This window comes from Solenopsis invicta, chromosome 6, assembly GCF_016802725.1.
Source record: "Solenopsis invicta isolate M01_SB chromosome 6, UNIL_Sinv_3.0, whole genome shotgun sequence".
Lineage (NCBI taxonomy): Eukaryota > Metazoa > Arthropoda > Insecta > Hymenoptera > Formicidae > Solenopsis > Solenopsis invicta.
In genome coordinates, this window is record NC_052669.1 from 1034151 (window position 1) to 1059160 (window position 25010).

General features: G+C 31.6%; 6 protein-coding genes across 7 annotated transcripts in view; 1 reads left to right on the plus strand and 5 right to left on the minus strand.

Moving 5' to 3' along the window:
* Positions 1-895: 895 nt before the first annotated feature.
* LOC105205213 (cytochrome P450 9e2-like) lies at positions 896-4945 on the minus strand. Its single transcript, XM_011174510.3, has one exon. The coding sequence runs from the start codon at positions 4586-4588 to the stop codon at positions 3035-3037; it is 1554 nt and encodes a 517-aa protein (XP_011172812.1). The 5' UTR covers positions 4589-4945; the 3' UTR covers positions 896-3034.
* A 4-nt stretch (positions 4946-4949) lies between these two features.
* On the minus strand, positions 4950-7358 carry LOC105205214 (cytochrome P450 9e2-like). The gene has a single exon (XM_011174511.3). The coding sequence runs from the start codon at positions 7235-7237 to the stop codon at positions 5687-5689; it is 1551 nt and encodes a 516-aa protein (XP_011172813.1). The 5' UTR covers positions 7238-7358; the 3' UTR covers positions 4950-5686.
* Positions 7269-25010, plus strand: part of LOC105205216 (cytochrome P450 4C1) — a 62104-nt gene continuing 44362 nt past the window's right edge. Inside the window, exon 1 of one of the 2 annotated variants that reach the window (XM_026130588.2) lies at positions 7269-7378. The gene's annotated coding sequence lies outside the window, so the exon portion shown is untranslated. Of the gene's footprint in view, positions 7379-13692; positions 13842-25010 lie in introns of those variants that run through there. The other variant, XM_026130589.2, reaches the window with a different exon arrangement.
* LOC105205215 (cytochrome P450 9e2-like) lies at positions 8552-10951 on the minus strand. Its single transcript, XM_011174512.3, has one exon. It carries the CDS (start codon positions 10743-10745, stop codon positions 9147-9149), a length of 1599 nt encoding a protein of 532 aa, XP_011172814.2. The 5' UTR covers positions 10746-10951; the 3' UTR covers positions 8552-9146.
* Positions 15813-18304, minus strand: LOC105205219 (cytochrome P450 9e2-like). The gene has a single exon (XM_011174517.3). The coding sequence runs from the start codon at positions 17952-17954 to the stop codon at positions 16404-16406; it is 1551 nt and encodes a 516-aa protein (XP_011172819.1). The 5' UTR covers positions 17955-18304; the 3' UTR covers positions 15813-16403.
* Positions 19633-21724, minus strand: LOC105205218 (cytochrome P450 9e2-like). The gene has a single exon (XM_039450955.1). The coding sequence runs from the start codon at positions 21659-21661 to the stop codon at positions 20105-20107; it is 1557 nt and encodes a 518-aa protein (XP_039306889.1). The 5' UTR covers positions 21662-21724; the 3' UTR covers positions 19633-20104.

Sequence of the window (25010 nt, forward strand, 5' to 3'; positions counted from 1 at the left end):
GCAAGTGTTATCGAGTTAACGAGTATTTTGCGTCAGCTAATCCTAAATATCTTTCTTGTTATCAACGTAATCAATTTTTATAATTGAAGTAAAATATCCTAAACTTGTTGATTTATTTAACATTTTTATTCTCCATTCTTGCTATGTTGACGTAGATAAAATAATGAAAAAAATGTTTTATGAATATATGTGAACATATGAACATATATATACACAAAAGTTTTTTCCAAATATAATGAAAAATAACTTAGAAATTAAAAAACTTTAAATAAAATTATGTATATAATTTATTATAAAAATTTAATTATTAACATAAGTGGTACATAAAATTTTGAAGCGTAAAATTGAATCACAGATAATACAAAAAAAATTTTTAATATTTTATGTAAAATTTTATTTGGAAATATATATATTGGGGTTTTTATTCTAATTTTGTTAACTTAATAACCCCATAATGTATATTTGGAAATATATATTATGGGGTTATTAAGATAACAAAATTAGGAAGAAATGAGCAAAAACAAAAAAAGAGCGAGAGAAAGGAAAAACCTAAAAATCAAAAAGAGATATAATTGAAAAAAAATAGCTTTGTTCAAATCGCCGGAAAAATCCGGCATTTTTTCTAAAAATTGGTTTGTTACGAAAAATTGCTGCTTTTCTTATATAAATAACACGTACCTTTTTAATGTTTTTCATATTAATCCAGTGATCCAGGAATATATGTAATTTTATTTTTGTAAAATTTTCATTTTTTCTTCTATTTCCGGTCTGTCTCACGGACCGAATTGTGACATATTCAAAAGTAAATGTATTGAGGCTAGTGTTAAAAAATCACATACCGTAAAATAGGGTGACTTTGATTTTGGTGAGGTCACTATAATACAACACTTTTCAATTTTTAATTTTGTAGCTTACGCATTTTTATTGCTGTCACGAAAAGAGTTGTGATCTAAAATTAATGAATAAATTAATGATGTTCTTTCACGACAAAGATAAATATTAGCCCCCTATAAAATTTGTAATTTTTAAAAAGTCATATCGAATTCATTCTTTTTACAGGGTTTAAATATATTATATTATGTATTTACACAATTGGAAAAACTGTGTTAAATTTTACATAAATTACATGTCCCAAATGGTCCAAAAATTTTGTGTTAATTTAAAATAATCTGGATGTGTTAAATAATAATATTAATACTACTTTAATATTTTACTGCGTTAATACAATATTTCAACAAAAAAGAAAAAGCAGCTTTTTTTCACAAAGTACACAAATTTTCCAACAGTGTATTCATAATGTATTAATTGTAATTCTATGAAGGTAAGGTCATTATTTTAACATCTCTGACAGCACATAGGTCCAAAATACGTTATAAAGATATTTATGCAATATGGAAGTACGTTTTTTGCGTCCTCCCAGGAATGGGAGTACATAAACGTAAGTGGACAATCTTTGGGGTGGGGGATATTGTTACAATGAATAATTTTGATTTATTTCATTTCCATTATCTTATCATTCTTGCACGTGATAATGAAAGAAAATAACAATTTATTACAATCTACAATCTTATGAAAAATTGTTATCACTATTAAAAAAATATTTCTTAGAAATATCGCAAACAATAACAAATTCTTTTGTACAAATATTTATATGTAGATTACTTACGTATTTTGCATTGAATGTAATGAATTATTTTTACTTTTTTATATATAGATACACTTATCTCAAAGAATGAGATTACTATTAATCGTATCCGATTAATAGTAATCTCCGAAACGTTCAGAGTGTAAGCTGAATGTAAATGTTACTAACAATAAATGGAATTAATTATAAAACGTACAGTTAATTAAAAAATTATATACTATTTAAATTTATAGTCTTTACATGTAGAAGGTATCAAATATTTGTCCAAGCACATTATAACTAGAATATTAATTTTATGTAGCTAATATAATAAAACGGTGATTTTAGATTATATTTTCAAACAACAAACAATGTTTTCAAAAAAATATTTTTAAAACATTTAAAAACCATTTTAAAACACATTAAAAATATTTGATTAAGTCCTCTTTATTTCATTTAAAAAATGTTTAATTGAATAAAAGGATAATTTTACATGTGCAAAATGTATATTTTTACAGTTAAAAAAAATGTGTTTTTTAATATAAAATGAATGCTTTAAAATGTTTTCGATACATTTAAAAATTTATTAAAATAAACTATTTTTAATGAAATAAAAAGGACTTGATACGATATTTTTAACGTTTTTCAAAATAATTTTCAACCATTTTAAAAATATTTTTGAAAATTTATTTTGATGTTTGGATTAAAATTTGAAAAATCGTATTAAGAGAAAATATTATTTACACATATTTTTCGTAAAAACATTATAAATTTATATGCAATATGCAATAATATAAAACAAGAATTCCCAAAGTATAGTTTACGTTCTACAGGTGAGCCAATTCTAAGTGAGTAAAAAATGTTACGGCGATAGAAAAAATAAAAACATGTTCGATCCCGGAGGAATAACTAGTAACTATTAATATAGTTACTAGTTATTATAGTTAATATAGTTACTAGTAACTATTAATATAGTTACTAGTTACATAAAAAATATAATTAAGTTAACAGTTACAGATGGAACAAGTTAACAAAGTTACAGTTACCAAAAAAAAAAAACTAACTGTAACTTCGTTACAGGTAACGAGTTACTTCTCATACCTGGCCGAAGAACAGACTTTTGCATAACGCATAAGAAAACTAACTAATCAAAGTCTTCCGTTTCTATCCTGGGAAAAAAAATAAAGGATTCTAATTGATTGACTTTGTCATGGGGTATGCACTATATGTTACGCAAGAATCTGCTCTGGCCTTTAATTATCCGACTCAAGCATTTGCTTTGCATAATAACGTCTTACATCGCAAATAAATTTTGTTATACATTTCAATTATCTACTGAAGTGCATAAACGTAATTAAATAATTCTGAAAGTTAAAAATGTGGCAACATTTTTTCAAATGTAGAATACTTTTACTTTTCTCTCTTCTCTAAACTGACCCAAAATCCTCCAACAGGTTGCAAATTAAATTCATTTTTATCAAACACAATTGGTTCGACGGTTTTCTCTGTAGTTTTTAAGGTAAACTTTTGTAAAAGATGAGCTATCAAAATCTTCGTCTCCATTAAAGCAAATCGATTGCCGATACATTTTCTAGGTCCATGACCGAATGGTAGATAACTGTACGGTACAATGTTGTCTTTGTTCTCTTCGCTGAACCTCTCGGGATCGAACTTGTCGGGATTCGGAAAGTATTTCGGATCGCGATGTAAAGCGTAAATGGGAAACGTTAGAACACTGTTAGGTTCCAGAATCACGTTTTTGTAACCGGGCTGCGATGGTGGCAGTTCATATCTCTTTGTGCAAACTCTGTCGACGGTGATCGCCGGTGGATATTTTCTGAGAGCCTCAGAAATCACCATGTCCATATAAGACATTTGCGATAGTAAGTCGTAGGAAATCTCACCGTTTTCTTTAGCGAGATAATGTTGCACCTCCTCACGCAAACGGTTCTGAACGTCTTGATTAATCGCCAGTTCGTGAATTGCGAAACACATCAATGACGAAGTTGTATCAAAACCGGCGAGGAAAAAGATAAAAGCCTGCGAGACGATATCGTCCAAGGTCATCTTGTGTACACTGGCGTCGTTCTTGTCCAAAGCCTGCATCAGTAAATGTATCATATCCGGTCGGACTATACCTTGCTCTTCACGCGCTTTAATGGTTTCCGCCACAATAGTTTTAAAAAATTTTGAAGTAGTCGGTGGAAAAAATGTTATACCCATCCATTTGGCGAGTTTTGGACACTCACGTATAAATATGAACTTGGCCATTGATAATAATCCAACACTAGAAAATTTGGTAGCTTCCACGCCTCTCACGTAAAATTCGTTATCTCGATCCTTCATAGAGTTAACACTTATACCAAAGGCTGCGGTAGCAATTACATCGTTTGCGTAACGTCTGAAGGCCCCTTTTGTCTCAATCGCTTGACAAATTTCTGGATGATTGTCTAAATAATCAACAAAATCTTTAGAGCATTTCGATATAAGATCAAACATGAACTTCATCTTACTGGCGGTAAAAGACGGGCTCAATATAGTTCTCATTTCTCTCCAACGATCACCGCGCAGGGCGGAAACGTTCTTGCCAAATAGGGGTTCCATGTCTTCATCAACAAAAGTGCGGCGATCCAGGAAGTGTTCGAAATCCTTCACCATGACATCTTTGATCAGCTCGGGATCACGCAGTAGCACGGCAGGCGTGCCAGAATCCAATACTCCAATATATTTTGCATTTGGGAAGTAATCGTATATATATTGGAAGTAATCGACAAAACTGATACGGGCCAAGTATATTTTACAATCCATTATAAAACACGAGAGCGAATTTGGCAAGTAGGGCACACCTTTATTTTTCCAGAAGACGTATAGATTATACATTACAACGATAACTTTCAGGATGCCGATAACGATTAGAGTAATCAATAGTAGCGTAAAGGGCGATGAAAGCAACGATGAATCCATCGTGACGGTAAAGAGAAAAACGAGATGCTTCAAACGCGGCGTAGAACGTTATGACCGTACGTATGTACGTTTTGCGCCAATCTTATCAAATGAAATGAAATTAGGAGGGAGAAACGCCTCTCAGTATTATTCTGATGACTCGTGTTGCAGCGTAAGTATGATTACGAGATATACTAACCTATTGAAACTTATGGCCAGGCTAAGGTCAGTTTAAAATAATTTATTAAAAGTAAGACTGAAGTCTAAAAAACAATCGTCACATAACAAACACGTGGCAAAAAGAAAATTTGCAACCAATTGTTATAAAACTGCGCTAAGTAATACTACGGAAAAATTATTAATGGGAAATAAAATATGTAACTCATTTTTAGTTTTCATTTTATATAAAAAAGTTAATAAACAATATAAACAATTAAAACTTCTTCCGCCCAAACTAGCAAGGTTAAGTAAAAGATGATAATTAAAAATTAGACAGAGGAATAAAAAGAACATTTCTGATATAAAAATATTTTTAAAAACATATTTTGCTGCTTGGATTAAAATTTGAAAAATCTTATTAATAAGAAATATTATTTACATATGTTTTTCTAAAAATATTGTAAATTTCGCATGTATTGTTTAATAGTATATAGAATAGGGATTACCAAAGTATGGATTGCGCTAGACAGGTGAGTTAATTTTGAGTGAGTAAAAAATTTTTTGGTAGAAATTAAAACCAAATTCCAAAATAAACTACTGTTATCAAAATTTTTACACATGAGAAAAATACATAAATGTCAGAGGTTGTCATCAACAGAGATAAGATATAAATACACTTTTCACACTTATCATTCACATCAATGGTAAGTAATTAAAAACGATGAACACAGTCGAGAACTAAGATCTGAGAATCTATGCAAGTCACGACGTATGTTTATTATAAACTAGTATTTCTTTATTTCTTCTTAATAAAAACTTAATCTTTTGATTCGACCATTTGCCTTGCACAATACATCAAATAACTTTTATTTTACACTTTAATCATTTACCGAAGTGTATAAACGTATTGAATATTTCTGAATGTTGAAAATGTGGCAACACTTTTTCAATAGAATACTTTTACTTTTCTCTCTTTTCCAAACTGACCCAGAAACCTCCAACAGGTTGCAACGAAAACTCGCCTCTATCGAATACAATTGGTTCAATAGTTTTTTCTGTAGTTTTTATAGTAAACTTTTGTAAAAGATGAGCTATCAAAATCTTCGTTTCCATTAAAGCAAATCGATTGCCGATACATTTTCTAGGTCCGTGACCAAATGGTAGATAACTGTACGGTACAATGTTGTCTTTGTTATCTTCGCTGAACCTCTCGGGATCGAACTTGTCGGGATTCGGAAAGTACTGCGGATCGCGATGTAAAGCGTAAATGGGAAACATTAGAACACTGTTAGGTTCGAGAATTACGTTTTTGTAGCCAGGCTGCGATGATGGCAGTTCATATCTCTTTGTGCAAATTCTATCAACAATGACCGCCGGTGGATACTTTCTGAGAGCCTCGGAAATCACCATGTCCATATAAGACATCTTCGATAGCAAGTCGTAGGAAATCTCACCGTTCCCTTCGGCGAGATAATGTTGCACTTCCTCACGCAAACGGTTCTGAACGTCTTGATTAACCGCCAGTTCATGAATGGCGAAACACATCCCTGTCGAGGTTGTATCAAAACCGGCAAAGAAAAAGATGAAAGCCTGCGAAACGATGTCGTCCAAAGTTATCTTGTGTACGCTGGCGTCGTTCTTGTCCCAAGCCTGCATCAGTAAATGTATCATATCCGGTCGGACTATACCATGATCTTCACGCGCTTTAATGGTTTCCGCCACGACAGTTTTAAAAAATGTTGCTGTAGTCGGCTTTAAAAGTGTTATACCCATCCATTTGGCGAGCTTAGGACACTTACGTATAAGTATGAACTTGGCCATTGATAACAATCCACTAGAAAATTTGGTAGCTTCCACACCTCTCACATAAAACTCGTTATCTCGATCCTTCATAGAGTTAATGCTTATGCCAAAGGCTGCGGTAGCAATTACGTCGTTTGCGTACCGTCTGAAAGCCCCCTTTGTCTCGATCGCTTGACAGATTTCTGGATGGTTGTCTAAATAATCAACAAACTCTTTAGAGCATTTAGATACAAGATCAAACATGAACTTCATCTTGCTGGCGGTAAAAGACGGGCTTAATATAGTTCTCATTTCTCTCCAACGATCACCGCGCAGAGCGGAAACGTTCTTGCCGAATAGCGGTTCCATGTCTTCGTCAACAAAAGTGCGACGATCCAGGAAGTGTTCAAAATCCTTCACCATGACATCTTTGATCAACTCGGGATCACGCAGTAGCACGGCAGGCGTGCCAAAATCCAATATACCAATATATTTTGCATTTGGAAAGTAATCGTACATATATTGAAAATAATCGACAAAAGTGATACGAGCCAAGTACATTTTGCAGTCCATTATAAAAGACGATAGCGAATTTGGCAAGTAGGGCACACCTTTATTTTTCCAGAAAACGTACACATTATACACTATAGCGGCAACTTTCAGGACGCCGATAACGATTAGAGTGATCAACAGTAGCGTAAAGGGCGACGAAAGTAACGATAAATCCATCGTGACGGTAAACGAGATGCTTCGAACGCGGCGTAGAACGTTTTGACCGTACGTACGTTTTGCACGGAACTTATCAAATGAAACGAAGTTGGGAGGGAGAACCGCGCCTCTCAGTATTATTCTGATGACTCGTGTTGCAGCGTAAGTATGATTACGAGATATATTAACCTATTGAAGCTTATGGCCAGGCCAAGGTCAGCTCAAAATAACTTATTAAAAGTAAGACTAAAGTCTAAAAAATAGTTATGGTATAAAGAGAACGTGGCAAAAAATAATTTTACAGCTAATTTTACAACTTGTTATAAAACTGTGCTAAGCGATACTACGGAAAAAATACTAACGGGGAAAGAAATATGTAACTCGTTTTTAGTTTTTATTTTATTCAAAAAAGATAATAAACAATTAAAACTCCTTCCGTCCATGCCCAGACCAGCAAGGTTAAGTAGAAGATAATAATTAAAAATTAGATAGGAATAAAAAAAACGTTTTTGATATAAAAAGCACGTTGCAAGAATCAGTTTTTCATCTAATTGTTACAAACAAATTATTAACGTGTGTTTACAAATGCTGGAAACGTCATAAACCTTAATTTTTTAAATATAAAATATGTTGGAAATTACTTCATCAATAAAATAAAAATATGTAAAATTCTTCTTTACAAATATTTATATGTTGTAGACTACTTGAACATTTTGAATTGAATATAATAGATTAATTTTCCTTTTTTATATATAAATACATACCTAGATCTCAAATAATAAATCATATCCAATTAGTAAAGACCTCCAAAACATTCAGAATGTAAGCTAATAAATATAAATGTTACCAATATTAAATGTAATTAATTATAAAACGTACAATTAACTTCATACAAAAACTATAAGTTTAATTAAATTTATACACTCTTTACACGTCAAATATTTATCCAAGCATATATATCATAAATAAGATATTAATTTTATATAGCTGTTATAACAAAACGGTGACTTTAGATTATATTCCTAAACAGCAATGTTTTTAAAAGTATTTTTAAAACATTTGCAAATCATTTTAAAAAACGTAAAGTAATCGATTAAGTCCCTCTTTTTTCATTAAAAAAATATTTATTGAAATAGGAAGATAATTCTTAACGTTTTGAAAATGTATATTTTAACACTTGAAAAAATTGTTTTTCTATATAAAATAAATGTTTTCAAAATGTTTTTAAAACATTAAAAAAACATTCTTTCGTTAAAATAAAATTTCTTTAATGAAATAGAAGACACTTATTATTATTAACGTTTTTAAACATAATTTTTAAACGTTTAAAAATACTTTTGAAAACATATTTTGATGCTTGGGTTAAAATTTGAAAATTCTTATTAATAAGAAATATTGCTTTTGTAAAAATATTGTAAATTTGCATGTATTGTTTAATAGTGTATAAAATAAGGATTACCAAAGTATGGATAACGCCAGATAGGTGAGTTAATTTTGAGTGAAAAATTTTTTAGTGGGAATTAAAACCAGGAATTGAAATCAAATTTCAAAATAATGCAATTATCAGACTTCTTACACATGAGAAAGGTACATCAATATCAAAGGTGTTATCAACAAAGATAAGAAATAAATACACTCTTCACATTTATCATTCATATAAATGATAATAGTAAGTTATATAAGTGAAAACAATGAAACAGTCGAGTACTTAGATTTGAGAATCTACGCTAGTTACGATGTATGTTTATTGTAAACTAATATTCTTTATGTCTCCTTAATAAAAATTTAATCTTTAGATTTGATTATTTGCCTTACATAATACATCAAATCAATTTTATTTCACACTTTAATCGTTTACTGAATGCATAAACGTATTGAATATTTCTGATAATTGAAAATGTGACAATGTTTTTTCAATTATAGAATATTTTTATTTTTCTCTCTTTTCCAAGCTGATCCAGAATCCACCAACAGGTTGTAAAGTAAACTCATTTTTATCGTATACAATCGGTTCGACGGTTTTCTCCATAGTTTTTAGAGTAAATTTTTGTAAAAGATGAGCTATCAAAATCTTCGTCTCCATTAAGGCAAATCGATTGCCGATACATTTTCTAGGTCCCTGACCAAATGGTAGATAACTGTACGGTACAATGTTGTCTTTGTTCTCCTCGCTGAATCTCTCAGGATCGAACTTGTTCGGATTTGGAAAATACTGCGGATCGCGATGTAAACCGTAAATGGGAAACATCAGTAGACTGTCAGGTTTAAGAATCACATTCTTGTAGCCTGGCCCCGCTGGCGGCAGTTCATATTTCTTTGTGCAAATTCTGTCGAGAAACACTACCGGTGGATACTTTCTGAGAGCCTCGGAAATCACCATGTCCATATAAGACATCTTCGATAGCGAGTCGTAGGAAATCTCACCGTTCCCTTCGGCGAGATAAAGTTGCACCTCCTTACGCAAACGGTTCTGAATCTCTTGATTAACCGCTAGTTCGTGAATCGCGAAACACATCAGTGTCGAAGTTGTATCAAAACCGGCGAGGAAAAAAATGAAAGCCTGCGAGACGATGTCGTCTATGGTCATCTTGTGTACGCTGGAGTCTTTCTTGTCCCAAGCCTGCATTAGTATATGAATCATATCTGGTCGGACGATACCTTGCTCTTCCCGCGCTTTGATAGTTTCCTCCACAACAGTTTTAAAAAATGTTGCTGTAGTTGTTGGAAAAAATGTTATACCCATCCACTTGGCGAGCCTTGGACACTCACGCATAAATATAAACTTGGCTGTTGTTAGTAATCCACTAGAAAATTTAGTAGCCTCCACGCCTCTCTTGTAAAATTCGTTATCTTGGTCCTTCATAGAGTTCACACTTATGCCAAAGGCTGCGGTAGCGATTACGTCGTTGGTGTACCGTCTGAAGGCTCCTTTGGTCTCGATCGCTTGACAGATTTCCGGATGGTCTGCCAAATAATCAACAAAGTCCTTAGAGCATTTTGATATAAGATTAAACATAAACTTCATCTTGCTGGCGGTAAAAGACGGGCTCAATATAGTTCTCATTTCCCTCCAGCGATCACCGCGGAGGAAGAAAATGTTTTTGCCAAATAGCGGTTCCATATCTTCGTCGACGAAAGTGCGGTGATCCAGGAAGTGTTCAAAATCCTTCACCATGATATCTTTGATCAGCTCGGGATCACGCAGTAGTACGGCAGGCGTGGTAGCATCCATTATTCCAATATATTTTGCGTTGGGGAAGTAGTCGTATATGTATTGGCAATAATTAACAAAACTAATTCGGCCTAATAACATTTTCCAATCCGTTAGAAGAGACGGTAATGATTCTGGCAAATAAGGCACACCTTTATTTTTCCAGTAAAAGTACATATTATATATTATCGCGATAACTTTTATAACACCGATAACGATCAAAGTGATCAATAGTAGTGTAAACGGGGACGAAAGCAACGATGAATCCATCGTGACTGTAACGAGGAAACGAGATGCTCGGAACGCAGCGTAGAACATTATGAATGTTCGTATGTTTTGTACAAGTCTTATCACGCAAATAAAATGAAGATGGAAGGGAGAAGCGCTTCTCAATATTATTGTGATAATACATGTTGCATCAGAAATTGTTGTAATGATATAGAGGAAGGACGACTGTCATGAAATATATTTGCTATAGTGAAATATTATGATATCTAATATAATTTGCATTAAATTTTAAACAACAACCGTTAAAATTCATCACAGTCTACTTATATATTATAGGATGGTTACTAATTATTTATTGTTTGCTTTGTTTTTATAAAAGTTGAATTTCAGTTTTGCAGGTAGCAGGAATTTTTATAATTGTACTCTCTAATTTTAAGAAGTATGTTACATATTTATTTTTTAATTTTAGTCTATCTTGGAAGCTTTGAATGTGAATTTGAAATAATCATTGAATTTATTCTATGTTGTAACGTATTTATGAATTTGGCAAGTAAATTCATGTTGTATGTGGGCCGTGGTTGTGGAATATGATCGTATGCCATGAACATCTCTCTTGTGATTTTATAATGTTATTGTAGACGTCTACAATGTTTATTAGAAGCAAAAATTATTTTTAAAAGTTTTTAAGCTTTATTTTTAAAAATTTTCTAGTCAAAAGAATTATTTAAGAGGACTTCTTTTTAGTAAAATAAATATATTTTATGAAATTTTCGTAAAATCTTGTTTTATAGCACTTATTTGTATAAAATTTATAAAAGGTTATTAATTTATGTTTTTTTTTTATTAATAAAAGTACCTTTCATGACATTAGTTGTTAATATTTTACAATCCCTATTCTATAAACACATTCTTTTTTCTCTCTTTAATGAATTGTAAATTATGTTTGTTTTATGAACTTTTACCTATAAGATGGCTAATTAGCGTTGATTAAAATTGTATCGTATTAATATTTATTAAGTTATTGTCAAAAAACAAAATAATATTTCACCTCAGGAAATCAGTTTTTAAATAATAATAAATAATATGGACACAAAGTAATTTTAAAGAATACACATTTTTCTAAAAACGAATCCTAATAAACTTCTCTGAAATGTTAGCACGACAAAATAGAAATTCTCCTTAAACTTTTAAATTAATATCAAGCCTTGATTTATCTAGTATACTAAAGAATAATTATAATTTGTTTGATAACGTGGAAGTTTAATACATAACAAAGTTTATATAAAATTATTTTTTTTAATTTTTGCATAAAAAAACATCTGATTTTTCGATTCAAATATGTACTAAACTTAGAAATTAGAAAACTTTAAATTAAATCATATAAATAATTTATTACAAAGATTTACTTATTATTGTAAATAGCAAATACAATTTAAAAACGTAAAATTTATATGTTATAATACAAATTTATTCTGTATTACTTGTGATTAAATTTTATAATTTAAATTACAAAAAAGTGAATAACATATTAGTAGTAGCAGTAATTTATTATTCTTAATGTCATATTTTAAATTATCAAAATTTAAAACGCTCAAAATTATGTTCGGGACTAATTTTAATAGAGAAGGAGAAAGAATGCGATCAAGTTGTAGTATCACGTTGACTGCACTCATAATCAGAGTGACATTTGAAACAAAATTTAGAAATTTCCTCGCGTTAAAAGAAGAAAGCAGAGATGCTTGTTGGCATCAAAATTATTAAATTAATTAACAATTTTATTTTGTGATATTATGCTTATTCTACTTAATGTACGCGTTCAAAATTCGGCAAACATACAGCGCGCACTTTGTGAAAACTTGTAAGTGCATATAAATTTATCTAGCAAACTATTATTGAGCATTAAGATTTACTTTCGACCGGTGTCTTAACCCTGCGATGGCACACACGCATCTATGCTATTTTTGACGATTCTTAATTCTCATGTATTTTACGTACCTGGCCCTATGCCTTCAAACTTTTTTTCAATATCTACATAGTAGAATAATTTAGTAGAGGTCTTAAAGAACATGTGTGAATTTTTTAATAGAATTTTTTGAGCACTTTAGAAGTCTCACAATCAGATCGATCGAAAACGACCGAGGTAAAACGTGTAGTCACTTTTTACGCATTTGTATCTTTTATGCATTAAATTAAATTTATGTGTATAATTTTTGTACTTTTTACACGCATAGGCGTGTATCAGTATTAAATTACACATCTGAGCATATAAAAAAATGCACGCATACAAATGCGTAAAGAGCAACAACATAATTTTAGACATAAAAATACACGCTTGGATTTGCAACGTAGTATCTTGACCGAGAGCGAGTTGCGCGCTACGAGACAATACCGCGCGAATAAATAACAAGTAAGTAATAGGTTACTCACCCTTCTTCGCGGCCGCGCTGCCCGTTGCCGAACAAACCTCTGCTGTTCCTTCCTTCGGAATTCTTCGCAACGCTGCTTCACACGCGATCTCACACGCGCGCATTTATTACCAAAACGCAATGAATACCGGATCAATCGCGTGGGCCGTACGTAATTCTCAATTAAAGAGCGATTCGCTGCGCTGCGTCTCCGTGGCGTTCCGCTGGCGGGAAAGAGCGCCGAGAGCGGATGACGTCATCTTCACTATCGCGACTTCGACTTATCGCGCGAGTCGAGCGAGGGTTAAGGAGCAGAAATCGAGACGACTAATCGAAATGGCTTCCGTGCAGTGTGCGCGCTCAAGGTATTTTACGCGTGCTGTAACGCGCGCTAATGCACGCATATACAGAAAGTAAATGTCAACCGCGTCGATTCGGCATCTTAACTCTAATGGCATCTTGACTCGCGTCACTCGCGTCGCGTCGCAGCGGTAAATCGGAGTGAAGTTGTCAACGCTTATGTCGTCCGCTATCGATGCTCTTTCCCGCTAACGCCTTTCCCGGAACGCAGCGCAGCGACCAGCGACGCGCTCTCAAATCGCCTTTAATCGGGAATTACTTACGGCTTGCGCAATTAGTTCTCTATTCGTTGCATTTCGGTAATAAACGCGCGCGAGTGAGATCGTGTGTAAGAACTATGGAGAAGCAGCACTGGAAAAAATTCCGAAAGAATGAGCAACAGAGGCTTGGTTGGCGTTGAGCAGCGCAACCGGAGAAAAAGGTGAGTAACCTATTATTTATTTGCGAGGGAGTAATCACTTAACGTAATCGTGGGACAATGTTTCTGAAATCATTATGAAATCTCTATATCTTTACATATAATAAAATCATGTATGACTATTATAAAATTTGATGAAATCAGTACAAACTTTTGGTTTTTGTAATCAATTTTTCACATTGTTTTTAGAAAAAAGGTTATCAAAAATTTTGATGACCCTTTTATTAGAAAAATCTTTTATCAATTATAATGAATTCCAATAAAGTCTTGAATATATCCATTTTCTGAGTGATTAGCCTTCAATTTAATTTTATTTGAAATAAATTAGCAAATGTTTCTAGTCAAATAAAATCATTTTTAATCATAAGAAATCTGATAATTACCTATGCAATTACGACAAATTATTGTGTAATCATATGAAATCATATAATCTGTGGGACAACATTTTAGCGAGTGGTTACCCCCTCGGAAACGACCTATGTGTATTAATTTAAGGACCTCACAATATGGGTTTTATTACACGGTTAATGCAAATTTTGAAAAAATGATAGGACGCATATTAATTTATTTTATTTCAATAAGAAATAAACTTATAAAAGGAATATAAAATTCATATGTTTATTAAAGGCTAAATTATAATTGTACAGTTGGTTTCTAAAATTCAAAACATTAATGCAATAAAAAATTTTGATTTATCTTATTTCCAATACCTTATCATTTTTACACGACAACAATAAAAAAAATAACAATATTTTCATTATAAAAATTATAAAAAATTCTTATCACCATTAAAAAGATATCTCTTGTAAATATCGCAATCAATAACAAATTTTTCTTTACAAATGTTTGTGCAGATTATCTGCACATTTTGTACTGATTAAATATAATGCATTATTTTTCTTTTTTTACTTAATCTTATCTCAGACAATGAATTATATTTGATTAGCAATAATCTTGAAAACGTATCAGAATGTAGACTAAATATAGATACTATTAATACTAAATATAATTATTTATTAAATGTACAGTTCTAAAAATTATAATATTTAATTTTTTGACACAGCCTTTATATGTAGAAAATGTAAAAAATCTTCTGTTCAAGCATTTTATAACTAAAATATTGATAATTAAATGTTTTCAATATTATAACTAGAATATGAAATAATCCTAATATGAACGGGAAGTGTAACAATTAATTAAATCATATCGATAGAAAGCTGTTCTTATTGTTAGTGTTCATTTTTTTATGTGAATTTATAAACATTAATAAGATTCCTTAAACTGCGCCAAATTGTTTTCCGGACTTAAAGTATTACCTCAACAACAATATTTTTCGCAATAATTTCTTTATAGTTTTTCGAGATAAAGGAGAAGTACAAGCATAAAAAAATAATTAAATTGATTAGCAATTTCATTTTGTGACAGTCGAGGTTTTTCTTAAAAATTTGTGTTTTAAGTCCGGAAAAACAATTTGGCGCTCAGTTTAAGGAATCCTATAAATGTCTGTAAAACATAAAAAAATGTTGAGCACTGAAAACTGCTTTCGACCAATATGCCGTTTCTCGTTAATTAAAATATTTATTTTATATATCTGATATAAAAAGCAGTAGTTTTTGATTCTATTCCTAAGCATAATGTTTTTAAAAATATATTTATAATATGTGAAAAACAATTTTTACAACTTTTAAAAAATAATTTTTAAAAACATTAGAAATAATGGGATAAGTTCTTTTTATTTCATTAAAAAGATATGTAATGAAAGAATTGTAATACCTTCAGCATTTGATAAAATGCGTCTTGTATCAAAACATGTCAAATAAATGCTTTTAAAATGTTTGCTAAACGTTAAAAATTATTCTTTCATTAAAATAAAGTCTTTTTTAGTGAAATAAAAGACACTTAAATAAATATTTTTTATGCTTTTAAAAATGATTCTCCAATGCTTTAAAAAATACTTGTTTAAAAACATTGTTTTCTGTTTGGATTAAAATATAAAAAATTTTATTAATAAAAAATATTTTTTAAACATATTTTTTGAAAAAATATAAATGCTCATGAGATATGCAATGGTACAGAAAAAGAATATACAAAGTATGGATTGCATATTATTGATGAGTCGCGGTCATTTTTGGGTGGGTGAGAAACTTTTCGGCGACGGAAGAGAACTAAATTTCGAAATAAATTACATCAAATTTCTTACGCATGAAAAAAATATGTATCAATATCAAAGCTGTTAACAGAAATAAAAAATGCATTCCTCACTCACTCTACTTTCTACTTATATATAATTATAAGTTATATAAGTCATTAAAAACGATCAACACCGTTGAGTAGACCTAGAAAAACTACGCAAGTCATGATGTTTGTTATATCATAATATCTTTTTATGTCTTACTAATAAAAACTTAACCATTCAGCTCGAGTATTTGCCTCGCATAATGACATTATGCATCGCAAATAAACCTTATTGTACACTACAATTGTTTATTATAAATCTATTACATTGAATATCTCTAGAAGGTGAAAAAAGTGACAATATTTTTCCAATATTTTTCTAGAATATTTTCACGTTTCTCTCTTTTCCAAACTAATCCAAAATCCGCCAACGGGTTGCAACGAAAACGCCTTTTTGTCAAATACAACCGGTTCAACGGTTTTTTCCGTAGTTTTTAGAGTAAATGTTTGCAAAAGATGAGCTATCAGAATCTTCGTCTCCATTAAAGCAAATCGATTACCGATACATTTTCTAGGTCCATGACCGAATGGTAGATAACTGTACGGTACAATGTTGTCTTTGTTCTCTTCGCTGAACCTCTCGGGATCAAACTTGTCGGGATTCGGAAAGTACTGCGGATCGCGATGTAAACCGTAAACGGGAAACATCAGTAGATTGTTAGGCTCGATGATAACATTTTTGCAACCTGGCTGTGACGGTGGTAATTCGTATTTCTTTGTGCAAAGTCTGTCGATGAGGATGGCCGGTGGATATTTTCTGAGAGTCTCAGATATCACCATGTCCATGTAAGACATCTTTGATAGCAAGTCGTAGGAGATCTCACCGTTCCCTTCGGCGAGATATTGTTGCACCTCCTGGCGCAAACGATTCTGAATATCTTGATTAACTGCCAGTTCATGAACGACAAAACACATCAGTGTCGAGGTTGTATCAAAACCAGCGAAGAAAAAGACAAAAGCCTGCGAGACGATGTCGTCTAGAGTCATCTTGTGTACACTGGCGTCGTTCTTGTCTCGTGCCTGCATAAGCAAATGAATCATATCTGGTCGAACGATACCTTGCTCTTCTCGCGCTTTGATGGTTTCTCCCACGACAGTTTTAAAAAACTTCGATGTAGCCGATGGAAAAAATGTCAGACCTATCCATTTGGCGAGTTTTGGACACGCACGCATGAATAACATCTTGGCCATTATTACAGGGCCATTAGAAAATTTGGTAGTCTCCACGCCTCTCATATAAAATTCGTTATCTCGATCCTTCATAGAGTTTACGCTTATGCCAAAGGCTGCGGTAGCGATTACGTCGTTGGTGTATCGCCTAAAGACCTCCTTTGTCTCGATCGCATCACAGATTTCCGGATGGTCTGCCAAATACTCAACAAAGTTTTTAGAGCATTTCGATATGAGATCAAACATAAACTTCATCTTGCTGGCGGTGAAAGACGGGCTCAATGTATTTCTCATTTCTCTCCAACGATCACCGCGCAAGGCGGTGATGTTTTTGGTGAGTAATGGTTCCAAATCTTCATCAATGGAAGTGCGGTGATCCGGGAAATGATCAAAATCCTTCACTGTAATATCTTTGATCAGTTCAGGATCACGTAATAGCACGACAGGTGAGGAAAAATCCATCAGTCCAACATATTTGGCGTTCGGAACATAATTGTATATGTATTGGCAATAATCGGTAAAACTGATGCGACCCGTAAACAATTTTAAAATCGTTCTAAGAGACGATAGCGAATCTGGCAAATATGGCACGCCCTTATTTTTCCAGAAAAAGTACATATGATACAGTACAGCAGCAACTTTCAGGATACCGATGACGATCAGAGTAATCAATAGTAGTGTAAATGGCGATAAAAGCAACGACGAATCCATCGTGGCGGTGAACAAACGAGATGCTTCGTCGAATGTGACGTAAAACGTTATGAGAGTACATACATACTCGTACGTGTTGTGCGGATATTATCGTGAATAGAATGAAGGTGGGAGGGAGAAGCGCCTCTCGATATTATTGTGATAATACATATTGCATCAGTAATTGTTATCGTGAGTTATATTAATACTTTAGTCTGTTTGATTAACATATGTTCCGAACAATGGTTAGATAAAAAAGTACTTGAGAATAAAACCGGAACAAAAAGATATTTCTAATATAAAAAGCAGGTTGCAAAAATTAATTTTTGAAAATAATTGTTATGTATAAATTATTGAAAATTGACTGTAGAAGAAAATTGTTTGCGCCAATCAATATAGGAAAAATTACTAAAAAAGAAGATAGTAACAAGTTACAAAGTTCAAAGTTAAATAATAACGTTAAAAAGTTAATAACTTTTAATTTAATTTAATTCTAAACAATTTAATTTTTTACTGTAACTAGTTATTTTTCAAAGTTATAAACTTTAATTTACTAAATTTTTGCTATGATAAAAATTTAGTTGATATTATAGAGGAAGGACAGTGATCATGAAATATATCTGAAGTAGTGGAATATTATAATATCGCGTGCAATTCGCGTTGAATTCTAAGAACAATTTCATTACTTCTATTTACATGTTGTTGGATTGTTACTAGTCATTAGAGTTTGTTGTGTTTTTATAAAAACTAATTTTCTGTTATGCACATAACAGAAATGTTTGCAAGTAAATGTGTGCACTTTCAGGTACTGAAAATATGTGTCATTATAATTTAAATTTTATAAAATTGGTAGGATGCCTATCATTTTATTTTATTTTTGAATAAAAAATAAAAATTAAAAAAGAATATAAAGTACATATGTTTATTGAAGATTAAATTGTAGTTTTACAGTTGGCTTCCAAAATACAAAATATTATTGCAATAAATAATTTTGATTTATCTTATTTCTATTATCTTATCATTCTTGCACAATGATAATGAAAAAAAATAACATTTTCTGTAATCCCATAAAAAAGATCCTTATCATTATTAAAAAGATATCTTAGAAATATCGCTATCAATAATAAATAACTTCCTTAAAGACATTTGTGTAAATTACTTACACATATTGCACTGGTTAGTATAATGGATTATTTTTCTTTCTTTTATATTGTATACATATTTTTATTCCAGTGAATTAATCATATTTGATTAGCAGTAATCTCCGAAACGTATCAGAATGTAGATTAAATGCTACATTGAGGAAAAAAGTTACTAAATTTTAATAAATATTAGTTTGAATACTTGCAATGAAATATTGACTTACTATACATAAATATTTATTTAATAAAAAAATGACAGTTAAATTATATAGTATTAGTGATTCTTATAAATAAATATTTATTTACATTTAATAAATGTTTCATTACATTACAACAAATGTTTATTAAAATTTTCTTTCAGTGTACCATTGTAATATTAAATGTAAATAATTATAAAATGTACAGTTAATTCAAAAATTATAATATTTAATTGAATACACAGCCTTTACGGTTAGAAAGTATTAAATATATTATTCTAGCGTTACAACTAGAATATTTATTTCATACATCTAATATAAAAAACAATAATTTTTTATTCTTTCCAAGCGGTATACAATAATTTAAAAAATACTTATATAATATTTAAAAACTCATTTTTTTAAAACGTTATAAATAATGGGTTGAGTGCTCTTTATTTCATTACAAATATATTTAATAAAAAAATAACTTTTAACATTTCTTTCAGAACTTGTTAAAATGTTCTCCAAACGTTAATAATTATCCTTGCGTTAAAATAAATTTAAATGCGCATGAGATGTGTAATAGTATTGAGAAAAGATTCTCAAAGTATGAATTGTATTTTATAGATGAGGTCGGGACCAATTTTGGGTGGATAAGAACTTTTTCGACAATAGTAGAATTCAAAACCAAATGTCAAAATGTCAAACCTGTTGATAAAAATAAGAAATACATTCTTCACCACTCACTACTTACCACTCATATAGCATAATTGTAAGTTACATAAGTCATTGAAAACGATCAATACAATTGACTAATACTCTTTCAATTTTTTTATAAAACATTTTCATTTTATAGAATATTCTCTCTCTTCTCTAAAGCGACCCAGAATCCACCAACAGGTTGTAACGTAAATTCCTTTTTACTGAATACAATCGGTTCGACAGTTTTTTCTGTAGTTTTTACAGTAAACTTTTGCAAAAGATGAGCTATTAAAATTTTCGTCTCCATTAAAGCAAATCGATTGCCGATACATTTTCTAGGTCCATGACCGAACGGTAGATAACTATACGGTACAATGTTGTCTTTGTTCTCCTCGCTGAACCTCTCGGGATCGAATTTGTCCGGGTTCGGAAAATACTGCGGATCGTGATGTAAACCGTAAATGGGTAACATCAATACACTGTTAGGTTCAAGGATGACACTCTTGCAGCCTGGTTGTGACGGCGGTAGTTCGTATCTCTGTGTGCAAAGTCTGTCGGTGAAGATTGCCGGTGGATACTTTCTGAGAGTCTCGGAAATCACCATGTCCATGTAAGACATCTTTGATAGCGAGTCGTAGGAAATCTCACCGTTCCCTTCTGCGAGATGCTTTTGCACCTCTTCGCGCAAACGGTTCTGAACGTCTTGATTAACCGCTAGTTCGTGAACGGCAAAACACATTAGTGTCGCGGTTGTATCAAAACCGGCAGAGAAAAAAACAAAAGCTTGTGAGACGATGTCGTCCAGGGTCATCTTGCGTACGCTGGCGTCGTTCTTGTCCCGAGCCTTCATCAGTAAATGAATCATATCCGGTCGGACAATACTTTGCTCTTCTCGCGCTTTGATGGTTTCCGCGACGACAGTTTTAAAAAACTTCGTTGTAGCTGGTGAAAATAATGTCAGACCCATTCTTCTAGCAAAGTTTGGACACAATCGCATAATTGTCATCTTGATCATTATTAGGGAACCACTAAAAGCTTTGGTAGTCTCCATGCCTCTTATGTAAAATTCATTATCTTGATCTTTCATAGAGTTCACGCTTATGCCAAAGGCTGCGGTAGCAATTACATCGTTGGTATATCTTCTGAAAGCTTCCTTTGTCTCGATCGCATGGCAGATTTCAGGATGATCCGCGAAATAATCAACAAAGTCCTTAGAGCATTTTGATATGAGATCAAACATGAACTTCATCTTGCTGGCGGTGAAAGACGGGCTCAATGTATTTCTCATTTCTTTCCAACGATCACCACGCAGGGCAAAAATGTTCTTGCCGAGTAACGGTTCTATGTCTTCGTTAATAAAACTGCGATGATCCGGGAAGTGTTCGAAGTCCTTCACCATGATGTCTTTGATCAGTTCGGGATCACGTAGTAGCACGGTAGTTGTGGCAAAATCCATCATTCCAACATATTTAGCGTTTGGGATGTAATTGTATATATATTTGCAATATTCGGTAAGACTGATGCGGGCCAGAAGCAATTTCCAACCCGTTATATTAGACGACCACGAATTTGGAAAGTATGGCGCGCCCTTTTTTTTCCAGAAAGTATAGATACGATAAAATACAGTAACAACTTTCAGGACGCCAATGACGATCAGAGTAATCAAAAGTAGCGTAAAGGGCGACGAAAGCAACGATAAATCCATCGTGATGGTGAATAAGCGAATGAGATGCTTCGTCGAATGTAGCGTAGCACGTTATGAATACGTACGTATTATTGCGCGGATTTTATCGTGACGAAATGAAGATGGGAGGGGGAAACGCTTCTCGGTATTATTGTGATAATACGTATTGCATCAGAAATTGTACACGAGATTTAAGAACTTATTAAAATCTATATAGACCATAATGGTTAGATAGAAAAATAATTGGGAATAAGACCGTAGCGTAAAAGACATTTTTGACATATAAAGTTTGTTGCAAAAATTAATTTTTTAATTGTTATAAATTATTAAAAATTTACTGTTCAGGAATATTGATTGTGCCTTTCAATATAGAAAAAATTACTAAAGACGGAAAATTGTTGAAGGGTTTGGTGTTAACTGCTTCAAAAAAGTTGAAAGTTATATAATAAAGTTAAAACGTTTATAACTTTTGACTTAATTAATTCTAAAAAATATAATTTTTAACTTTAACTTGTTATTCTTTAAACATAAACTTTAATTTTCTAACTTTAATTTTTTAGAGAAACAAGTATAATAATATAGTCCACTACAAGAATAAATTTAAAAATTGATTTTGATTGTTTAAAAAAGGACTAAAGAAAGTACAGTATTTTGTTACAAAATTATATATTTTTATTTTTTTAGTAGTTATTTTAGTAGTTAGTTATTAAGTGATATATTCATAGATATTGTTATAGATTATTAAATCAATTATATGTATATATTACATATAATATTTCTTCTTACATTTGTACAATTATATTTTTATTTACATTTCGTGATTTTAAGAAATTTACTACAAACATTAGAACAAAATTATTCAATTTAAAAACCGATACTAAGAAAAATATTTAAAAAAATGCTTGGAGAACATAAAAAGAAACATATGTGACTCTTTACTAAAATATTAATATTATATATTTAAATCTTGTTAATCATTAAATCCCACAATTTCGTCTCTAATTATTTAATTCCTGTAATAAACATTTAGATTACATATATCTACAGCAATAAATAATCAAAATGTACAGTACTTATACGTGTAATTTCTTTTTTAAAAATCAACTTTACGGTCAAAACATCAAATGATAACTTCAAATAATTTATAAAATAAGTTAGAAACATTATTTTGATACGTACAGGGTGTTGCGTTGCAGACATGTCAGTGTGACAGGTTGCCTATTCATACAGGCGCGCATGGTAAAACTACGTACGCTTCATCATGTTGGTAGTATTACTCACATATCTTTCTTACAATAAAGCGTCTAAAGTTGTGATGCAATTATAACTGATTTCCGTAGTAATACGTTAAGATGGAAGCCGACGTAACAAATACAGGTAAAAAAATTAAGTCTTTTAACAAAATGATGGAATCACTGTGCTGTGATCCAATTCGTTATGCGATCTATCCTATAAAATAGTAGATATTAATTATGAAAATATCATCGATTAGCACTTAAAGCTATGAGCTCATCTTTGTTCAGATAATTTTATAGTATTATTAGAATAGGTAAGATGAAAAGAGCACTCAGTTCTCAACAAAGAGTCCGGTTTATATTCGCATATATACACTCGTACGTTTCTTTCTCTCACGTATACTATGAACAAATGTACTTTTCAGGTTTTTTATGAAGCGATATTTTATTTATATAGCGAGCCATGGTGATCCAAACCAGTTTCATTGAACTGATGATCGGTCTCGCAGCTCGTTTTCCTGATGCGTATTTATTTGCGATGCAAATCAGCACCGCAAACAGATACGGCCAATCGTCTTCGACAATATTGATCTGGCGTATATTTTTCGGAAATGAAATTATAATTTACCACTGTCGTTTTTCCCTGAGGATCGTTAATTTTATCGGTCGGTTTGCACCATCGTGTCGATGGCCAATTTGTTGCTCACCGTCGCCAATGATGATTACCGAAGTAACTTGTTAACGTAATTTTAAATTTGCGTCGTACCATTGTTTGATAATTTGAGCCTCTTTAAACTTACATTATTGCAATTTTTGTGGCTAAACTCAGTGCCCTCCGGACCGCTTATAACCCACGCTTACGAAGTGAAAGAGAGTCGCTCCGATCGGGAAGCGTATCCTCCATTGCATTGTACTGATTTCTTTTTTTATATTAGTTTCCTTTATTTTTTTATAAAAAATTTTAATTTTTAACTACCAATTATTTTATTTTACATTTGTTATAATTGTTAAGAGAATGGCTTAAATTAAAGTTTAAAAATAAAACAAATAAATAAAAAAGAGTCAACTACAGTCACGACTTGGTGCCTTTAATATTATTATAATATTATTTTATATTTAAATTTTTTATACATTTTTAGTTTTTATAAATTGCGTGCTAAATACATTCGAACTTGAAATGCAATCATAAACTAAATCTAGAAATAATATCATAAATTCAATTGATTGTCAATTTAATAATGATACAAACACTAAAACACACTAAATAATTTACTGCAAAAAATATTCCAACCAAGGATAAAGAAATTTAGTAAAAGTATAGAGATAATAATGAAAGAATTGAACAATACCGAGCGCCACAAAATAGAGCAAGTACAAGGAAGAAAAATTCTCTCTGTATACTTGCTATAACTTTGTGGCGTTCGGCATAACAAAAATTATATTTAATTGTATCGTAATAAAATACGGTTTTATCCTTGAATTCAGAACATAAGATAATGAAAGAATCGTTCGACGTGCATTAAATGCACTTACGAGGTTCGTAAGTACGAGGCACAATGCTATCATTCCTTATCGATCCGGGTAGCACGTGCCTGATCATAAGCGGGTGCAAATGAGTAGGCATAAAAATAAGTGTTGTGTAGAGAGAACAAAGTCTTACTGAACTTCCTTTTTCTTTTCTACCGCAGAAGTCTTCCTTTCTCTTCTGAAATGCAGTTAAATAGGGAGACAGCTGGAGACACTCGTACATTATGCGTGCAAGATCACGCATATTGAATCATATGTGCACATTGCGTGCACATGGATTTATGCGTGTGCAAATGAACACGTTGCGATCTTCCATAAATAGCCAAAATATTTTTACTAAATTTATTCATATCCATATGGGAGAAGATTAAATCGCATCCCCGCTCCTAAATCATACTTCTTTACTTAAAAATTTAATTGCTCTACTTGTTTCTTGGATTATTTGAAAGCTATAATATTTGAAAGCTATAATATAATGCTTTATTACACTCGAAAAAATAGGTACAAAAATTTTGTTATTTGTGCTCATAGAAAAATTGCGATATCGTAGTTACTTTTCAGCAAATTTTGTAACTAAATTGTAGAAAAGGTAAGATAAATGGCTTAGA